This window comes from Rhinoraja longicauda, chromosome 3 (genome assembly GCF_053455715.1).
Source record: "Rhinoraja longicauda isolate Sanriku21f chromosome 3, sRhiLon1.1, whole genome shotgun sequence".
Lineage (NCBI taxonomy): Eukaryota > Metazoa > Chordata > Chondrichthyes > Rajiformes > Arhynchobatidae > Rhinoraja > Rhinoraja longicauda.
The window spans coordinates 20,395,225-20,414,470 of NC_135955.1; the positions used below are offsets into that span (position 1 = coordinate 20,395,225).

Genomic DNA, 19,246 nt, shown 5'->3' on the forward strand with positions numbered 1-19,246 from the left:
TAAATGTGAGGTTATCCACTTTGGTGGCAAGAACAAGAAGGCATATTATTATCTGAATGGTGTCAGATTAGGAAAAGGGGAGGTGCAACGAGACCTGGGTGTGCTGGTAGATCAGTCACTGAAAGTAAGCATGCAGGTACAGCAGGCAGTGAAGAAAGCTAATGGCATGTTGGCCTTCATTGCAAGAGGATTTGTTTACGAGCAAGGAGGTCCTACTGCAGTTGTACAGGGCCCTGGTGAGACCGCATCTGGAGTATTGTGTGCAATTTTGGTCTCCTAATTTGAGGAAAGGCATTTTTGCTATTGAGGGAGTGCAGCGTAGGTTCATATGATGAAATAATGGGTCGACTGGACTTGTATTCACAGTAGAAGGATGAGAGGAGATCTTATAGAAACATGTAAAATTCTTAAAGGATTGGACAGGCTAGATGCAGGAAAAATGTTCCCGATGTTGTGGGAGCCCAGAACCAGGGACAGAGTTTAAGAATAAGGGGTAGGCCATTTAGGAGTGAGATGAGGAAACACTTCTTCACCCAGAGAGTTGTGAATCTGTGGAATTCTCTGCCACAGAAGGCAGTGGAGGCCAATTCACTGGATGTTTTCAAGAGAGAGTTAGATTTAGCTTTTATGGCTAAAGGAATCAAGGGATATGGGGAAAAAGCAGGAACGGGGTACTGATTTTAGATGATCAGCCATGAACATATTGAATGGCGGTGTTGGCTTGAAGGGCCAAATGACCTACTCCTGCGCCTATTTTTCTATGTTTTCTATAATGTTCAATCCTTCCCACGCACATCTTAATTTTGACTTCTATTGGGTCAGAAAGATGTAACGGTGCATTTGCCACTTTGCTCGGATAAATATCTGTTGAATAACATGTCTCTCTGTAAAACATTGCTGTCCCCTGCAGCCAGCAGTACCCTGGAGTTTGAACATCAATGTGAGTTTATTGACTGAGGAGAAAAAGAGACCAAAACAAAATGGAAAGGCTGGTGGGCTGTTTCACAACAGTCTGGAAGCAGCTAAGAATATCCCAGTTCTCTAAAGTAATGGCATACCACTCTCTGAGGTGTAACAGTCTTTAGGTCCAACAGTTTGAACCCATCTCATCCAATGTTTATTACATTTTCATGGGGTTGACTGATTTCTTCCAGTGACTGATTCATTAAATCCAACACTGACTTTATCAGTACTATTCTGCCTGTAGAGAGTAGGGTGAGATCGCCAGCTAGAAGTTCTAATCAGATGCAAAGTGTTGTAAATGCTGGAAGTCCAAAATAAAAATAAAGAACGCTGCAATTGCACAGCAGTGTCTTGAATATTTGCTGACAGGTCATTTATTTGGAATGTTGATGCTGCTTCTCTCTTTCCAGATGCTGCTTGACCCGATGACTGCTTCCACCATTTTCTGCTCTCATTACAATCTGTTAATTTATTTTCCCAGCAAACTTAGAATGCTGCCACAAATGCATGCACTGCACTCAGGCAGTTTCTGCTTCATTCGGATGTGTTGGGCAGAAGATAAGAGGAAAGGTTTGGTGAAATAACTGTGTGCGTTTGTTGACTGTGGACAAAACAAAAGAGTGGAGGAACATTCCTGTCCCTGTCTCCAAGATAGAGTTTTAGACTAGTGGGATGGAAAGAACAACCGATTTGCATTCTGCTGATTTTTATTTCATGGCCAAAGGGGAGGGATTGAGGGAAGCTTTGATTGAACTTTACAGTTATAAATCTAATTGCCAGCAATGTGCTTGTGTTTGTTTATTTTGTAGTATAATGCCGCTTGTTGTTGGCAAGGTATCTCTTGGGATACCAGGGCACGCTGACTTGCAAACTTTCCACAGACATGCTCAATGACATTCTTCACTTTGTACCCAAATACACATCAATCCTTTCCATCAGCTGCATCACAATTACAGGCAAACACATTCGGCAGATGACACCTTCATTGTCCAAAATGCAGTGCTCTGTGTTCCACTTGATCAGCTTAGCATATATATATTTTTATTAATTTGTCATTGGCAAAGCAAGTACAGATTAACTACCCACAAATGCCTTAAGGCATTGGGGATAGATCCTCTAGGGATAGGCAGCATCTCTGGAGAACATGGATAGGTGACGTTATGGGTCGAGACTCTTCTTCAGCCTGACGTGCTGAGTTACCCCTGCACTTTGTGTCCTGTTGTGTATTAAACACAGCAGTTCTTTGTTTCTACTTATTAAGTTTTGAAATTACTTAGTATACAAACAAACCTCAGAGAAATTCCTGTGTGCTTTTCCCAACACTTTTAGGAGAACTTCTGTCTTGTGTATCTGACCGTAGTCTCCCAATTCTTTCCTCACTCCTTTGAAAATTTTGGTGAACGTCCCTTGTCCAAGACTTTCACCCTATAAATGAATGAACACATGGAACTTATATAAGAATGCGCTTTTCACCAATACCACCAAGCAATGCTAAACATCAATAATTATACTACGCAGTGTTTGTTACAAGATATAAATTAAGTTACTCATTCCTACACCTCACAATTGGACATAACAGCAAATAAAGCATAGGATCAAACAGTAAACAAAAGTATTAATTTCCTCCATCAGGATCTATTGGAAAGATGGCATTAAGCTGGAAATAGTGTAGAGAAGATGTATGAGGATATTTATTTCATATAATGCCTAATACTACAATTAGGTCAGTGTAGATTTTTATCTACTTAATTACATTTATATCAGTAATAGATATAAGCAAGAGAGACAACAGCTTCAAGTTCTTGGCCATCTGTCCTGGGCCCAGCACATAAATGCAATCACAAAGAATGCTCATCAACGCCCTTACTTCCTCACAAGATTGACGAGATTTGGTATGTCATTGGATATTCTAGCAAACTTCTGCAGTTGTACATACGGTAGAGCATACTGAATGGTTGCAACACAGCCTGGTTCAGCAACTCAAACACTTAGGAAATAAGAAGACACAGAGAGCGATTGACACTGCCTGGTCCATCACAGGTACTGAACCCCTCACCCATCAAAGGGATCTAGAGGGCTTGATGCCTCGGAAAGGCAGCCAATATCATCAAAGACCCACACCATCGTGGCCACACTCTCATGTCACTCCTACCATCAGGGAAAAGGTACAGGAGCCAGAACGCCATGACCACCAGGTTCAAGAACAGCTTTTCCCAACATCAATTAGACTCTTGAACACCATGCAACACTAACCTCAGCAATTATGATCTTTTATGGACTACGTCCTTGGTTGCACTGTGGACTTTGGTTTTTACACAATTATAGTTACCTATATTATGATTATTAATTTATTGTATTTTTGATCTTTATAAATATTGATGCGCAATTGTTTTTACGGCTTGCTAAGCTGTAGCAAGTAAAGATTTTATGTTCTATTGTTGGTATGTATGACAGTTACATAATGCTCAACTCCTCAACACTCTTGACTCTTACGATACAACTTTATTTATCCCAGGAGGGAAATTGATCTGCCAGCAGTCATAAAACGCAAGATACATGAAACATGAAATTAAAGTGACGAGTGGAGAGGATTGGGGATGTGCAAAGAATGGGGGTGGTGGTGGGGTGGGGTCAGATACATGGATCTACACCATTGCATTTTTAGAAGCGATTTGTGGAAGTGTTGAACAGGCACAGTTTAACAAACATCCTTTTGGAGGTAACAATGCACATTAGCTGAAATATTCATGTAAAGTAATTAATTGTACTTACAAATATCAGATCCTCTTTTCTGATCTTGTGAAATACCATTTGGCTGACGTTATGCCTCTGTAACGTTGGAGATGTTGGCACATCAGAGGCGCAGTTGCTTCTCATGACCAGAAGATTAGATTTATCTGTGGATGCACACAAATGTTGACAAGTTAAAAGCAAACCAATGAATAAAGGACATTGAACTGCATATTTCATGTTCGGTAACCAATTTTATAGTTGCTATTCTTCACACACATGTTAGACTCAGCAGTCCCCATTCACCCAAGTTACTTTCTCCCTCATTTCACATTCCCAGTATTCCTGTACCATGACCAAGGAAGGAAGATTTGGTTCTTACATGGTGGCAAACCCCCCCCCATGCTAACTTTGGAGAATCACTAAGAGAAACATTCCACGGTGATTTGTCCTCGAATAGCAACTATTTTTGTAAAGCAATCCTTTCATTTGCAAGCATCTCCAACCTCCAGGTCATCTCATCAACATTAGGGAGTATGTACGATTATGGTGAGATTCAAGAAGGGTGCTCTAAACTTTACTTGTCCACAGTGTCAGTGAAAGATTTTAAACCTAGTGTGAATTAAGAAGGAGATAAAACATCTTGGGGTAAAAATCAAGATTTGGTTAAAATTTGTGTTTGGCTGATCAGTTGAAAAGTGGCTAATATTATGAGGTAAGCTGATGTACAAGTTATTCCTTTGAAGGTATTTCATTAGAATGCATACTGTGTAAACCACAAGTCTTCTGTATAGAATGGGATGTGAATGGTTTGGGAACAGGTCAGGATATCCCAGGCTAACACCTAGAATGGGCAGGTCGCCTGACAAGGAAAGGCTTGACAGGTTAGCTTTAAACCACTGAAGATTAGAGATAGCAGGAACAGGATCCTGAGGATCTTGACAGATTGGACTTGGAGAGGATGTTTCCTCTTTTGGGTGAATCTCGAACTATGGGTCACTATTTAAAAATAAGGAGTTTTCCATTTAAGACAGAGTTGAGGTGATTTATTTTTTCAGAGGATCATGATTCTTTAGAAATCTCTTCTTCAAAGGGTCTGAATATTTTCAAGGCTGAAATAGATAGATATTTGATAATCAAGGAAGTGAAATTTAGTGGGGGCAGATGGAAATGTGTAGTTGAGGTTGCATTCAGATTAGCCAGAACAGACTCAAGGGGCTTCATATCCGTGCCTATCTAAAAGCCTCTTAAACACCACTACTTCTTCACACTGAAATGAGTGAATGTGAGATTAATGAAAATATTACCTTTTTGTTTTGGCGGACAGCATTTGGTAAACTGGAAGATAACTCCATCCGATCGAACAGTCTCCTTCTTGTAGCAGTTCAGCAAATCATTGAGACTGCTGAAGCTCTTCTTAGCCCCATTCAGAATGTACTCATTATTCTCGTTCTTGGTAATTAAACAATGTTTGCATTCAGTCACACCGTCCTTCTAAAGAAAAGTTAGAGGGTAACAAGGCAAAATATTCTGAAGATAGAAACAAAAAGCTGGAGTAACTCAGTGGGACAGGCAGCATCTCTGGAGAGAAGGAATGGGTGACATTTCGGGTTGAGACCCTTCTTTCACTGAGTTACTTCAGGTTTTTGTGTCTATCTTTGGTTTAAACCAGCATCTAAAGTTCCTTCCTACGCAAAATATTCTACCATTTTGCAAATTGTAATCTTCAGTAATTAACCTGAGGTTGGTAGCATTTATGTTCACTCTAAACAAAGGAAATGATAGATCCATAGGTACTGTCCTCTTTGACTTGACAAAGTTTTGAAACCACTCTAGAAGCACTGTGGGTGTCCTGCTTTATGGAAGACCTATTGTTCTGAGCTTCAGCGTTAGCTTTCTAACAAGGGAAGTTAGCACTAAGTCATTCAGGATAACAAAGAGAGGGAGAAAATGACAGAAGGAAGAGAAGTGCAATTGAAGGATAGCGAGGGAAGAAAATAATTCATTTGGAAACAATCATAGTGCGTAGGGTATTCTCTGAACTGCAACTACACAAAACAGTTTTAAGTACAAGCAATAGTAAAATATCCATCATTGATTAAATCCGCATGTACATACACAGGATTAGTTAACAGTTACTTGATTTAAAATGGGAAAGGAGAATGACTTGTGGAGGTAAGAACTCTGTATGGTTACTCTGGAACTACATGAGATGCACTATAGTCACTATTCTTAAAGTAAGTGAATTATGATTTTCACAAGTTCCAGGACAAAGCCCCAAACATTAAGCGTACCGAGACTGGACGATAGATGTTGTGAGTGAACACTTGAAATGGAGCACCCTAGGAGACAGATAGTAATTGAACGTAAAAAGGGTGAAATGGATAGACATTGAAAGGCATGAATTATTGTTAGGAACCAATGGAATGCAAATTTAGAAACAGTATCCAATGTGCATATGTAATAACATTCTGTATTTACTGAGGGTAACCAAGGGCAATTGGTTATCTCAACAAGTACAGAGATCTGCCCGAATGAACAAGTCAGTTTAGCTTATGTTCTGGTCCATATATAAATAACTGTAGATGTGCGGACTTACCTCCACTGCTACAGTGAGAAAGTACTTATTGAACTCTTTAGGACTGCATCGAAGAATATAGAAGCCTTTCTGATTCCCAGCCTTCTTGATTTTATTCACAGAAAATTCCATCCTGTTGCAGTAAGTGAAACTCAAATTATTTTTGACATTTTCATCCTTGGAGACTGAATTATCAATATGGCACATCACAACAATGACCCTGAACTTCCTGAGTTCAAAGAAACCAAAGAGAAGCTGCTTGCAATGGTTTCTTTCACTTCAACACATTTGGGAAGGTCTGTTAGTCTGGAAAACTGCCCTGCATCACTGATCCATGGAAAAGCACATTTCCAGATGTGTGTGCTCAGCAGCGTGTGCACTTTTCCCTGCCAAGTTTCTGCTGTGATCATGGCCGGCTGTTTGCAAAGCTCCAACCCGGCTTGCAAGTTAAGAGAGACAGCAACTTCAGCCAATGAAACACACAGTTTTACAATTACCCTAATAATGAAGTTATAGTCAACATCAAATCTACTGTTAAATTCGTAAATTGAAGGCATCGTACAAATATTATATAGGGCAGCACGGTGGCGTAGCAGTAGAGCTACTGCCTTACAGCGCCAGAGACCCGGGTTCGATCCTGACTATGGGTGTTGTCTGTATGGAGTTTGTACTTTCTCCCTGTGACCTGCATGGGTTTTCTCTGAGAACTTTGGTTTCCTCCCACACTTCAAAGACGTACAGGCTTGTAGGTTAAATGGCTTGGTATAAATATAAATTGTCCCTAGTGTGTGTAGGATAGTGTTAATGTGCAGGGATTGCTGGTCGGTGCGGAGTCAGTGTGCCGAAGGGTCTGTTTCCGCGCTGTATCTCTAAACTAAACTAGGCAAGATATAAAACCACAACTAATCTTGGCACGTGTATTTCAGATTGAAAAATACATCATCAGGATGGGCAAACAAATAACTAAATCTCAGTAAATATTTAGAAATTTAGATAGCTGTCAATGTATTGTAATTTTAAAGGAGCAATAGTCCTGTCAATATGTATCTACAGGACAAGGGCAGCAAGGCGCTGTGTTTGAAGTTTCTGTTATCCTTGTAACAGAAGCAGGGGATCCACTTGGCAATGGCCAAGAAAGCACACCAATGCCTTAGAAGACTTTGGAAGTTCAGCATGTCCCCAACAACCATCAGCAACTTCTACAGATGTGTCATAGAAAGCTTTTTATCGAGATGCAAGTATGGTTTAGCGAAGGCTCCATCCAAGACTGCAAGAAATTGCAGAGAATTGTGGAAGCAGCCCAGACAATCACACAAACCAACCTCGCTTCAATTGACACAATTTAGACCTCACGCTGCCTCGGCAAGGCCAGCAGCATAATCAAGGATGAGTTTCACCCCATTCACTCCCACATCTCCCCTTTCCCATCAGGCAAGTGGTACAGAAGTGTGAAAACGCACATCTCCAGATTCAGGGACAGTTTCTTTCCAGCCGTTGTTAGGCAACTGAACCATCCTATCACCAACTAGAAAGCAGTTCTGACCTTCCATCTACCTCATTGGAGACCCTCAGACTATCTTTAGTCGGACTTTATCTTTTTTTCCTTTATCCTGTATCTGTAGACTGTGGACAGCTTGAATGGAATCATGTATAGTCTTTCCACTGACTGGATAGCATGCAACAAAAAAGTTTTTCACTGTACTTCAATACACATGACAATAATCTAAAGTAAAGTAAACTATCTAGGTGCCAAACTTCCATTTACTTGGAACATATCCCAATGGCCAACTAATTTTCCTTTGGAATGGTTTAAAGGGTACATTCTCCAGTTTGGTTATAGCTTCAGCTTGCAAATTCTTCCTAAAGACAGTTCAGTACTTACGAGATGGGGCCATGACAGTTGCTCTCAATATTTTCCAACAAGCTTGGTGGTGCAACCTCTTTACAGAGATAGTGATGGGCATCTGCCGTTAATCTGTAGTATCCATCGATTAGTGACACAAACGAGAACCCTTCTTTCAGTGATGGAAATTCAACTTCCTATTTTAAAAACGGCAATCCAAGTAAACAACTGAAAGCATATAAACATGTAACTTAAAGATAAAAATTTTCACAGCTGTACTTGCACATAATGTATTAATGCCACTGTTTTTCTGTGGTGCACATCTTTGGGTATAGCAGCCTCAGGCTAAGTAACCACTGTAAATATTGGTAAACGTCTGAATCACTTCTGTGGAGTGTCACATTTGCAGCCAGCAACTCACATTCTTATCAACTCGTGACAGCTTTGGTCTGATAAGCATGAGTTCCTTGCATCAAACATGTTATCACATAGTCATCGAAAGAAAAATACTGCAGATGCTGGACGTCTAAAATAAAAACTGTTAGAAATATTCAGCAGATTAGGAGGTATCTGTGAAGAGATGAATCGAGACAATGCTTCAAATGGTGATTTTGTGATGAAATGTCATTAACCTGAAATGTCAATCCTGTCATGCTTTATCCACAGAAGATAGACACAAATTGCTGGAGTAACTCAGCGGGACAGACAGCATCTCTGGAGAGAAGGAATGGGTGACTATTCGGGTCGTGACTCTTCTTCACACTGCTTTTTCCACAGATGTTAACCACATGGGCCTTCCAGTTTAAAATAACCTGCACTGTAGATAATGGTAGAATAACTCATTGCAATTTTCACGAAATTGATTTTGCCAACAGACAAACAAATTTATTAGAACGCTAAAATGAGGTTTAATTACAAAGGAAGAGTTCCTTTGCATTACCTCTTTAGTAAATGGGAGCAGGCAGCCTGCATTTATATCAGTGCCAATACCATTCCAAACTAAGTAGGACTGTTTTGTTTCACATCACGTTTTTTTCCATTTTGGAATGGGGAATTAAGTGAAGCCAAACTATGCCATTTCAGGAACTTTTCTAAGTTCCTATTCACAACTGTCACTTCCCACCCTCATCATCATATCATATCATATATATACAGCGCGGAAACAGGCCTTTTCGGCCCACCAAGTCCGCGCCGCCCAGCGATCCCCGTACATTAACACTATCCTACACCCACTAGGGACAATTTTTACATTTACCCAGCCAATTAACCTACATACCGCATCTGCAACACTACCCAACACCACCTATGTCCACTACTCAATCAACAACGAAGAACTTGCAAGCTGTAATATTAAGCAACCTATCAATAAACTGGAACTCAATGATATCCATTCATAATTTTCATCAAGCTAAACTAGTGGAGGTCAGTGTGATGGATCAAGTAAATCTTAAAACATAGGATAATGGTTTATAAATATTTAAGTCTTCTCAAACCTTCCTCCACATTATCTCCATAAGACAACCTCCACATTAACTCCACTCGACTACCCAAAACCTATCTGTATTTCTTTAGCGTACCAGATCTCTGAATCTGAGCCCAAATTTACTCAAAAATTATCATCCATTAATCCATATATAAAACAGCACTGTATTCACCTACCTACTGCTAAATAGTTTAGCAGTTGGTAAGTTTGGTGTCAACAAATTTGGAGGAGTTGCAGACAGTGAGGAAGTTTGTCAGAAGATATAGCGAGATATATCTAGATCAGCTGCAGAAATGGACAGCGAAATGACAGAATGGAAAGATCCTTAACAGCAATGGTGTGCAGAGGGATCTTGGAGTCCAAAAGAAGGCATATGGTATGCTTGCTATCATTGCTAGGGGCATTGAGTATAAGAGTCAGGAAGTCACAACGCAGCTCTATAAGGATTTGATTAGGCTGCTTTTGCATTATTGCATGCAGTTCTGGTCACCCCATTGCAGGAAGGATGTGGAGGTTTTCGCGAGGGTGCAGAGGAGGTTTACCAGAATGCTGCCTGGATTAGAGTGTTTCAGCTATGAGGTTGAATATACATGGATTATTTTCACTGGAACTTCAGAAGTTCAGGGGAGATGACAAATGTACATAAGATTATGAAAGGCATTGATAGGGTACACAATCAGACCCATTTTCTCAGGGTGGAAATGTCCAACACTATGGGACATAGATATAATGTGAGAGGGAAAAAGTTTAATGGAGACGTACGTAACAAGTTTTTTACACTGAGTGTGGAGTGGGCCTGGAACGCATTGCCCGGGTGGTGGTGGGGATAGATACGACAATGGTGTTGAAAAGGTTTTTAGTTAGGCACACCCAAATGCTATGCAGAGAGATTATGGATCATGTGCAGGCAGATGAGATCTGTTTAGTTTGGCATCATGTTCGGCATACACATTGTAGGCTGAAGGGCTGTTTCTGTGTTGTACTGTGCTATGTATGTTTTATGTAATACCTGCCTAATGCAGTATGTAACTAATATGGGTATTCCTTTTGGAAACTCTTCTTGTTTGAACATAACTACCAAAAATTATAATGAAAAGAATGTATTACTGACAGATATATATTTGGTTTTCCTCATACCATTATTTTCTTGTACTATTTCCAATGAGGCCACTAAAATTATGGGCGTAAATGTAATTTAGATATCGTGTGACCTATCCAGTGGCAGCAAATGAGGAAGAGGAGTGGGTCTCATTGTCTATCAGACCCACAGAGCCAGCCAGAAGAGGCTCTGTGCACTGTGGTTATCTACCCCAGACTTACCACAGTAGAAGGCAGCTGGAGACAGGCTGGAGGAACCAGGAAGTGCCCAATGGTGAGAACAGGCATCGAGCTGGTCTTTAGAAGGTACTAGACCAAGTGGACCCATTGGGCCTAAACCTCTCCTGCTTTGGTGCAGCACCCTCTCCCCCATCCCCCTCACCTCCCTCCCCTCCTTCCTCCCTCCCCCCTCCCCTCCCTCCACCCCCTCCCGCTCCATCCCCCAACCCCCCTTATCCTACCACCTCCCCCCTACCTCCCTAGGAGATAAATTTAAACTTTAAAATGTGAATAACTTTAACAATATAACACCGATCTCAATGAAACTTCTTCCATTAGCATCAAAGGGATGATGGTGAGTAAGGTGGGCCTAAAATTGTCAGCTATCGTGTACTGTTTTGGCTGAAGTTCAGGTACAAACAAACAAACAAACGAGAGTTTTAGTATATAGATGGTCAATCTCTCCATACTCACAGGTCCATGTATAGCCTTAATGCCAGCCTTTATAGGAAAGGCACACAGAGGATGAAACTTGACAGATAACTGTGCGGTGTGGCGTTTCAATTTTTTTCTATGAAATTACATAGTTCTAAATTTCCCCCAGTCCTCCAGTTTGCTGCTTCTTCTGGTCAATTTATATGCCTTTTCCCTGGATTTAACACTATCCTTGATTTCCCTCGTTAGCCACGGTTGAGCCATCTCCCCCTTTTTATTTTTTCACCAGACAGGGATGAACAATATTTGGAGTTCATCCATGTGGTCTTTAAATCTTTGTCATTGCATCTCCACTGTCAACCCTTTAAGTCTCCTTTCTTTAAGTTCAAGACCCTAATCTCCGAATTAACCGTTGTAGAACTGTCTACTTTCTTGTACCATTTTCCGATTGATAGAACCTTTTCCTGCTTTAGGGATCCACAACATGGAGGGAATTGGTCCTTTGGCCCGCTGAATCGGCACATGCTCTCAAGCTCCTACCTGCCCCAATTCCATGTTTCTTCTCCAACTCCTGCTCACCACAATATTCCTGTCACCCATTCAAGGATTTTTTTTCTGAGTGGCCTGCACATCATTGTGGTATGGTAGGAAACTGGGCCATCCAGAGAAAACCAGCACAGTCACAAAGGGAATGTGCAAATTCCATTCAGCCAGCAGAAGAGGATTGAACCCAGGCCACTGGAGCTGAGGCAGCAGTGTTAACCACTATGCCACTGTGCTAATATTATTATGATATTACATCTTTATTGCTAAAAGAAAGAAACCACAAGCTTGAAGGTCAAATCCAGCAACTCATGCAGGATGGAAATTTGGCCTGGCTACACACACCAGCTGAATGAATCATTCCACATGTGTGTGGCATGCTGCTTCCAAAATCCATTCCCATTCAAGTCAATAGAGCTGAATTTTGAAAGGAACAAACCACAAGCATGTTTAACATGTTCACTTAGGACAAATGAGGCTTCTGAGACTTAAGTGATTAATGACTGCAACCTCTCTTAAAAGGGTCACAAACCAGCTGTGAGAAGCAGAAGGTCAGTGCCCTCAAATGCTTCACAATGTCTATAATGCTGTGGAGAAATGCCTAACATCCATGCAGGAAAATAACTGCAGTTGCTGGTACAAATCGAAGGTACCACAAAATGCTGGAGTAACTCAGCAGGTCAGCCAGCATCTCTGGAGGGAAGGAACATTCCTTCTCTCCAGAGATGCTGCCTGACCTGCTGAGTTACTCCAGCATTTTGTGATACCTAACATCCATGCAAGCTGTTCACAGCGATTGATATACTAAATGCATTACACGAAGGGTGCTTTGAGTACAGCTATGTTTTGAATTCTTGACTCTGCTTCCCCACCAAATCAAATCCAGCAAAACTACAGGAACAGAATTAGATCTACATCCGAGATACTTAACTTTGAAGTTGGAAATGTATGTACAGAAATTTTAAAACTTTGCAACAGAATGAATAAGTGCATATTGGTTTAAACTTGGTCTGCATAATAAAGTAGAATATGGGACTGATGCAGCTAAAAAGTGAAGTCTGATTGTTCTCTGGGGTTGTCAATCTGCTGTTTTGGCATCTAAAGTGAAAACTCCGCCCTGCAATTTGCGATAATATTTGATGCGGAAAAAATAGTGTATTTAAAGCCTAAGGTTCAGTTTCCGTTTTCAAGTTGTTAAACACAAACCAGATTGGTTCTTGATCATTTATTTGTTTAACAAAGGCTTACAGAAAAGACCAGTGGCTAAAGTGACCATTGACTGTATTCTAATGAAGGGTTTATTTAGCACAAGTCATTTTCAAGGCTCACCAGAAGCTCTTGGAGTTGCCTATTAGCTGCACAGCTTCAAATATAACACGTCATCCTTACCAAAGTCTTACTGTCCTGCTTGTTTATGGTGACAATTCTGCCCTCAGATGAGCTGTCTTTGCTTGCTTCCTTGATGCTGACGTTGATGATTTCAGGGAAATCACAATACGATTGCAGATCCTGTCAACAGGCAAGAAGATTATGACCATAATACATTACAGAAAGTTTGGCAAAGTGCAGATTGACTTGATTCTTGTGCAGTACCAACATGACATATAGCTTGAAGATAGACACAAAATGCTGGAGTAACTCAGCAGGACAGACAGCATCTCCGGAGAGAAGGTATGGTTGACATTTTGGGTCGAGACCCTTCTTCGGAATGCTTGTCCTTTCCGATTCAACAACTGGATGAATTCACAAGCATTTCCTTTCTCCTTATGTTTTGCCCACACATTATCAATAAAATACCAGAGGGTCTACTGCTCCTTAGTGCTAACACTAATCTATTTACTCACTCTTAGTCGGGAGAGAAATACATATGAAATACTAAAAAACAAAAAAATATTATCAAAGGTTATCAGCTTGCCAAGTGCCAATACATTGTGCACGATTGCTCAGCCAATGAGAGTATTTGTTTTTATTGGCGCTCGTCTATACTGGGAGGCACACAAAAAAAATGCACCTTCCGTAAAACCTGGGGCATAACAATAGGCTCAATGGTCATTTCAATTTAACACATATTATCTGCCAAGGAGACTACTGGCATGCTCATGATTTTAATCTAAATTGAGATTGCGTACTTGTCACCTTCTCCAAACCAGCTGTGCAAAGCACACAATGTCAGTGTCTTCAAACCCCTTAAATTGTCTATTATCTCCATGGAGAGATGTTTATCCCTTATTCAAGCTGACAGTGATTGATGTACGAAATGCATTGCAGTGATGTTCTGGTATCTTCACTCTACTTCCGACTGCTCTAACGAATGAAATTAAGCAGAAATTATGGAAACAGAATCAGATCTCTGTCCTGAAAACTTCCCACTACTGTTAATTTCAACAACTTTTGAATCTTTACTTAGCCTGCTTAATTCTCCCATTCTCAACCTATCAATTTATTTTCCCATTAATTATCATGGTTCCTTATACTTGACGGTTGCATAAACCATAACTTTCATCTATTTCCAATATAAGAGAAAATTTTCAATAAGAGAAAAGTAGCTACTTTTATAAAGCTTGGAATAATGTAGCAAAACCTCTGACACAAGTACAGTAGGCTCTTCACCTCTCTTCATTTCACACAATACCACAAAGGCCATCTTACTTCAATTGCATATTTCTTCAATATGGGAATTACTGTATTATCTAAAAGGTCTGCATGTGTTCGGTGGAATGCAAATTTTAGCACATTCTCCTGCGACTTTTTATTTTTCCTACATTTATATACTTTTACTGTATGGTTTCTTTGGTGACAAATATCAGATAATTTAAGTTCTTTATGAAAATTCTGGAATTCGCAAATACTCATTGGAACAAAACATGACATGGATGCACGCCAAGCTGCATTGCAAGATAGCAAGAATGACTGCAAGGGACATAATCTTTGTTGCCAGCATAATGGCAAGTGGGGTGGATATGTAGAAATTGTTTATACTGAGCCATAGTAGCAAAACTGGAGAACACAGTAAGATAAGGAAACCACAAACCGCACAGCTTAAAGGGACCACAGCATTTAACCTTTTTTCCACCGATCTATGAATACATATTTGAAAGTACCACTCAAAGCAAATAAAGCCCAACTAATATTTAACTACAAATGTTAAAATATTTTCCAAAGAAGTTAGAAATGTCAATACCTCTGCCAATTACGTTAGTCTAAAAAAATGGCTAATGGATAATCACCTATCCAAAATACATGCACATTCAATTAGAAGATTCCAAAGAGTAGTAAGGTCAGGTTTCCTACCGTCGATCTGCCGCTTTTCCCAACCTCCGGTTCCAGACCTCCCAGTTCGGACCCAACCTGGACTACAGGTTCTGACAGTCGATCTGCCGCTCCCATTCCCACTCCCAGTCTGACCTTTCTGTCCTGGGCCCCCTCCATTGTCAGAGCGAGGCCCAGCGCAAATTGGAGGAACAGCACCTCATATTTCGCTTGGGCAGTTTACACCCCAGCGGTTTGAACATTGACTTCCCACTTCAGGTAGTCCTTGCTTCCCCTCTCTATCCCCTTCCCAGTTCTCTGACTAGTCTTCCTGTCACCTACATCCTATCTTTGTCCCGCCCCCTCCCCTGACATCAGTCTGAAGAAGGGTCTCGACCCGAAACGTCACCCATTCCTTCTCCCCAAGATGCTGCCTGACCTGCTGAGTTACTCCAGCATTTTGTGATACCTTAAAACTTAGACAATATCACTGAGGGTATTACTATCTGATGCAGTTCTGAATTTGAATGTTTTCACAAAATTTCAATTATTTCCTCCTTACAGTCTTAACAGCTGTATGTTTCATTTCATTTCATTATATTCATGTGTAGCAATTCAAATTATATATGAAATGTTGGTTTCATTGTTCTTTCAGTTACGTCAGAAAGATTCACCCACTCATATGGACAAAGAAAAAATCTGCTTTAAGTCGAAAGATATTTCTCTCTTCACTTTCATTTCTCTGTCTGCTTTTTCCTTAGCTTTCCAATTTTGTTTTTCTCTCATATTCTTACCTGCCTACTTCGGCTGGTATTCCCAATCACAGGTGCCAATCTTGAATCAAAGTTAGCATGAACACCTGTGAAGCAGAGGTTGGTGGATTCAGGGCCTACAGAGTCTTACTAAGACTGGTGATGCAGTCCCAGATGGACATTTAAGTGGAATTTTGAGTGTATGTTTGCCTGTCAAAAAACATGTCTATTAACTGAGATGCAAGGAGTCAGATGGCTCTGTAGAAAGTGTTGGAGAATTCCCGTCATAATTCACTTAACAGTTATCCTCGATCAACATAATATAGATATTTAGACCCTAGGCCCCAGTCATTGTACTAGTTTCCCTGTCGTCCTGCTGAATTTCATTGTCTGTTTAGCTCGTTTTCACCTACCCCCATGCTAACAATGGACGGTTTCCTTGATTATCATTACTTTTTTGCACCTCATTTCTTTGTACTATATCTCTATATCACTATCTATATCTCTCATTTCCCTTTATCCTGACTCTCAGTCTGAAGAAGGGTCTCGACCTAAAACGTCTCCCATTGCTTCTCTCCAGAGATGCTGCCTGTCCTGCTGAGTTACTCCAACATTTTGTGTCGATCTTCGGTGTAAACCAGCATCTGCTGTTCTTTCTTACAATGCATAGACATTTGCTGTGGTCATTACCTTATTGCTATTTGCAGGATCCCATGTACCAAATGGCCACACATTTCCCCACATTAAAACAGTGACGCTACTTCAAGTGTAAGTTTTGGACAGCAAAATGCTTGAGGAGATTCTGAATTGTGGTAAACATTTTCTCCATTTTTGTTCTCATACAACTTTTATTTGTTGGAGGAAGGCAGTGAAAATTATCAAAATAAAATCCGGGCAATTAAGATGGTTCACTATGGATTTGGCACCAACCTTTGATACTTTAATAAAGGAGTAAGATATAATGGTACACTCATAGACCTCAAGATTGGTTTAGACTTTGCATGAGTTGCATTTGCAAAGAAGTACAGGCTGTTCTGCTGTAACATGCGTTTCCATAACGCAAATTAGATAGAAGACGATGATGAATCAGGAAACACGATTTGCATTAAGTGGGTGTGATTAGTTATAACGCGATTTTAATCTCGAACTAGGGAACTAATTAAAAGTTACTTTGGGAATTGACAAGCAGAAAACAAAAAGCTGCCTTGAATTTAAACAGTGTAGGGGAAAAGAACCCTGTTTCCGCACACTAATCAGACATCACTGTGCTTAAGAACACAGCTGCCATTTTAACCATGGATGGTTATTGAAATTGATAAGTAATCATGGACACTTGTGCAATGAAACATTATCAAACAATCCACATTAGAGTCTTTAATATTTTTAGCTTGCACGAAGAAAAATAAACCTATTGCCATTTAAAATAACTTTATTTCTGAAAATTCTGCAGGAAAAATAACTTTGTTATTGTGAGTCTTAAGCTCACGCGCCCCAAACCTCCTTTCCCCCACTGACACAAATGTCTTTATAACCCTATTTTCTAGAGCACGAGGTTTGTTATGAACAGCTATCACATTCAAGCAGAACTAACTGTACTATTCAAGCAGAACTTACTGTGCTATTTTGTCTGCTCCAGTATATTCTAAACAAAGTAAGTCAGTTAGTCTGCCCATTTAGCATCTTTAATCTTAGCCCACCATATGCTGACACTTTTCTTCCTGGTTTTTCTTTCCAAGCCATAAAATGTAAAAGACAGTGTCTCTCTTATCACCAAATTATATTTTCTCCAATATTTGCACCTCCACTGAAATCAATGTTTTCCAATTATTTTCTCTTAATGTTTGCATTATTTACAATCTCCTCGACCCCAAAGCCTGATTGCAAGTTTCTGAGATTCATTCTTTATTTTCGATAAAATAATCAACATCTTAGCACATGCATTTGTAATCACTTTCTCGGCTCCCATTATTTTCTCTCCACTGAACAAATTGCCTTCATGTTGCCCCAGTTAATTTTCTTTACCCCAATGTATTCCACACCTTGACTGCTATATCTCAGGTAGCCTCTTGATAACCTATGGTTTCAACACAGACACGTTGCCTGTCCTGCACAAATCCCTCAGCCGCCACCACTCTTAACCTTTCCAATATAATTTCCTTTTCTGTTCATCCCTGAAAAATTATTTCTCCAAAATATCTCATAGTAATTATTTCATCCAAAGTCGCTGACAGTAATTACATTCTAACTCTCAATTACCTTCCAGAACACCTAGCTGTTGGACTACTTGAACAAATTCCATGTGAACACTTCTGATAATCATTTTTGATGCATTTCCCACTACTGCCCATCAGATCCTCTGCAAAAAAAAAATCCTGAAATTGGTCAAAAGAATGTCTGAAACAGCAATAAGATGGTTTCTTCTCAGAAATATACTGGGATGGCGACATGACACATCAGATAGTGCTATTGCCTCACAGGTGCAGTGAACCACATTTGGTCCTGTTCTCTGTTGCTCTGTGTTGCAGCCAGAATTACTGTCAGCGAGGAGAAAGGAAGAGAGAAGGTACTCCACAATTCACACAAGGGTGTTACTGAGAAGTAGACACAAGAGATCGAGGCCAAGCGGGACATTCAGTGTGGCAAAGTGAGCAAGGGCCAGAGCTACTATTGGAAGAGCCCAATGGCCAAGAACAAGAATCCCCAAACATGAAGTCGCACCACAGGAAACTTCACAAACTCACGGTGCAGGACAATGTTCACTCAAGACCAAACTAAACCATTGCTTTCTCATGCTACAAACACACAGCATTTGACACATACTTCTTGATGTCACTATGTCCACAGCAGTCACCCCAGCCATTCCCATTAACATTCTACCCCCTCCAACATCTATATTGAGGCAAAACTTCCAAAGACATGATTAAAAAATCACAATCTCCTTCATCTCTTCAATTTCAACAAAGGCATTTGGAGGGAGATTGCCTGCATGGGAGGGCAGGTCTTCATAAATACAACACCTACTTCCAATGGAGGAGGACCTGCGGCCCTGGACAGATGAACTACTGAGTCCTAAAGTACCCCAGAGCAATTGTGATCCAAAGTCTGAAGAAGGGCCCCGATCGAAACATCACCTATCCATGCTCTGCAAAGATGCTGCCTGACTCACTGAGCATTTTGTATCCTTCTGTGATCCACAATCTGCTAGGTACAGTCATTACAATGCCTCGTGGTGATCATGGCACTCTCTTTGATCTGATCAATAGCGGATGTTCACTTTACCACCTGTGCCTTGCAATACTGTAAAGATGTTTTGTCTACAGCTTACAACAGAGCTACATTTGTCTTTGTTGGGA

The 19,246-nt window shown here is 40.4% G+C and overlaps 1 protein-coding gene across 4 annotated transcripts in view; it reads right to left on the reverse strand.

The window, feature by feature from the left end:
• Positions 1 to 19,246, reverse strand: part of LOC144589973 (tyrosine-protein kinase JAK2-like) — a 165,955-nt gene that overhangs the window by 31,668 nt on the left and 115,041 nt on the right. For 3 of the 4 annotated variants that reach the window (XM_078394900.1, XM_078394891.1, XM_078394888.1), the window contains exons 7-12: positions 13,282 to 13,401; positions 8,154 to 8,311; positions 6,293 to 6,404; positions 5,001 to 5,187; positions 3,736 to 3,860; positions 2,254 to 2,388 (exon numbers count right to left, since the gene is read on the reverse strand). In XM_078394900.1, the coding sequence (XP_078251026.1) occupies positions 2,254 to 2,388; positions 3,736 to 3,860; positions 5,001 to 5,187; positions 6,293 to 6,404; positions 8,154 to 8,311; positions 13,282 to 13,401 (837 nt within the window). The remainder of the gene's footprint in view (positions 1 to 2,253; positions 2,389 to 3,735; positions 3,861 to 5,000; positions 5,188 to 6,292; positions 6,405 to 8,153; positions 8,312 to 13,281; positions 13,402 to 19,246) is intronic. The other variant, XM_078394909.1, reaches the window with a different exon arrangement.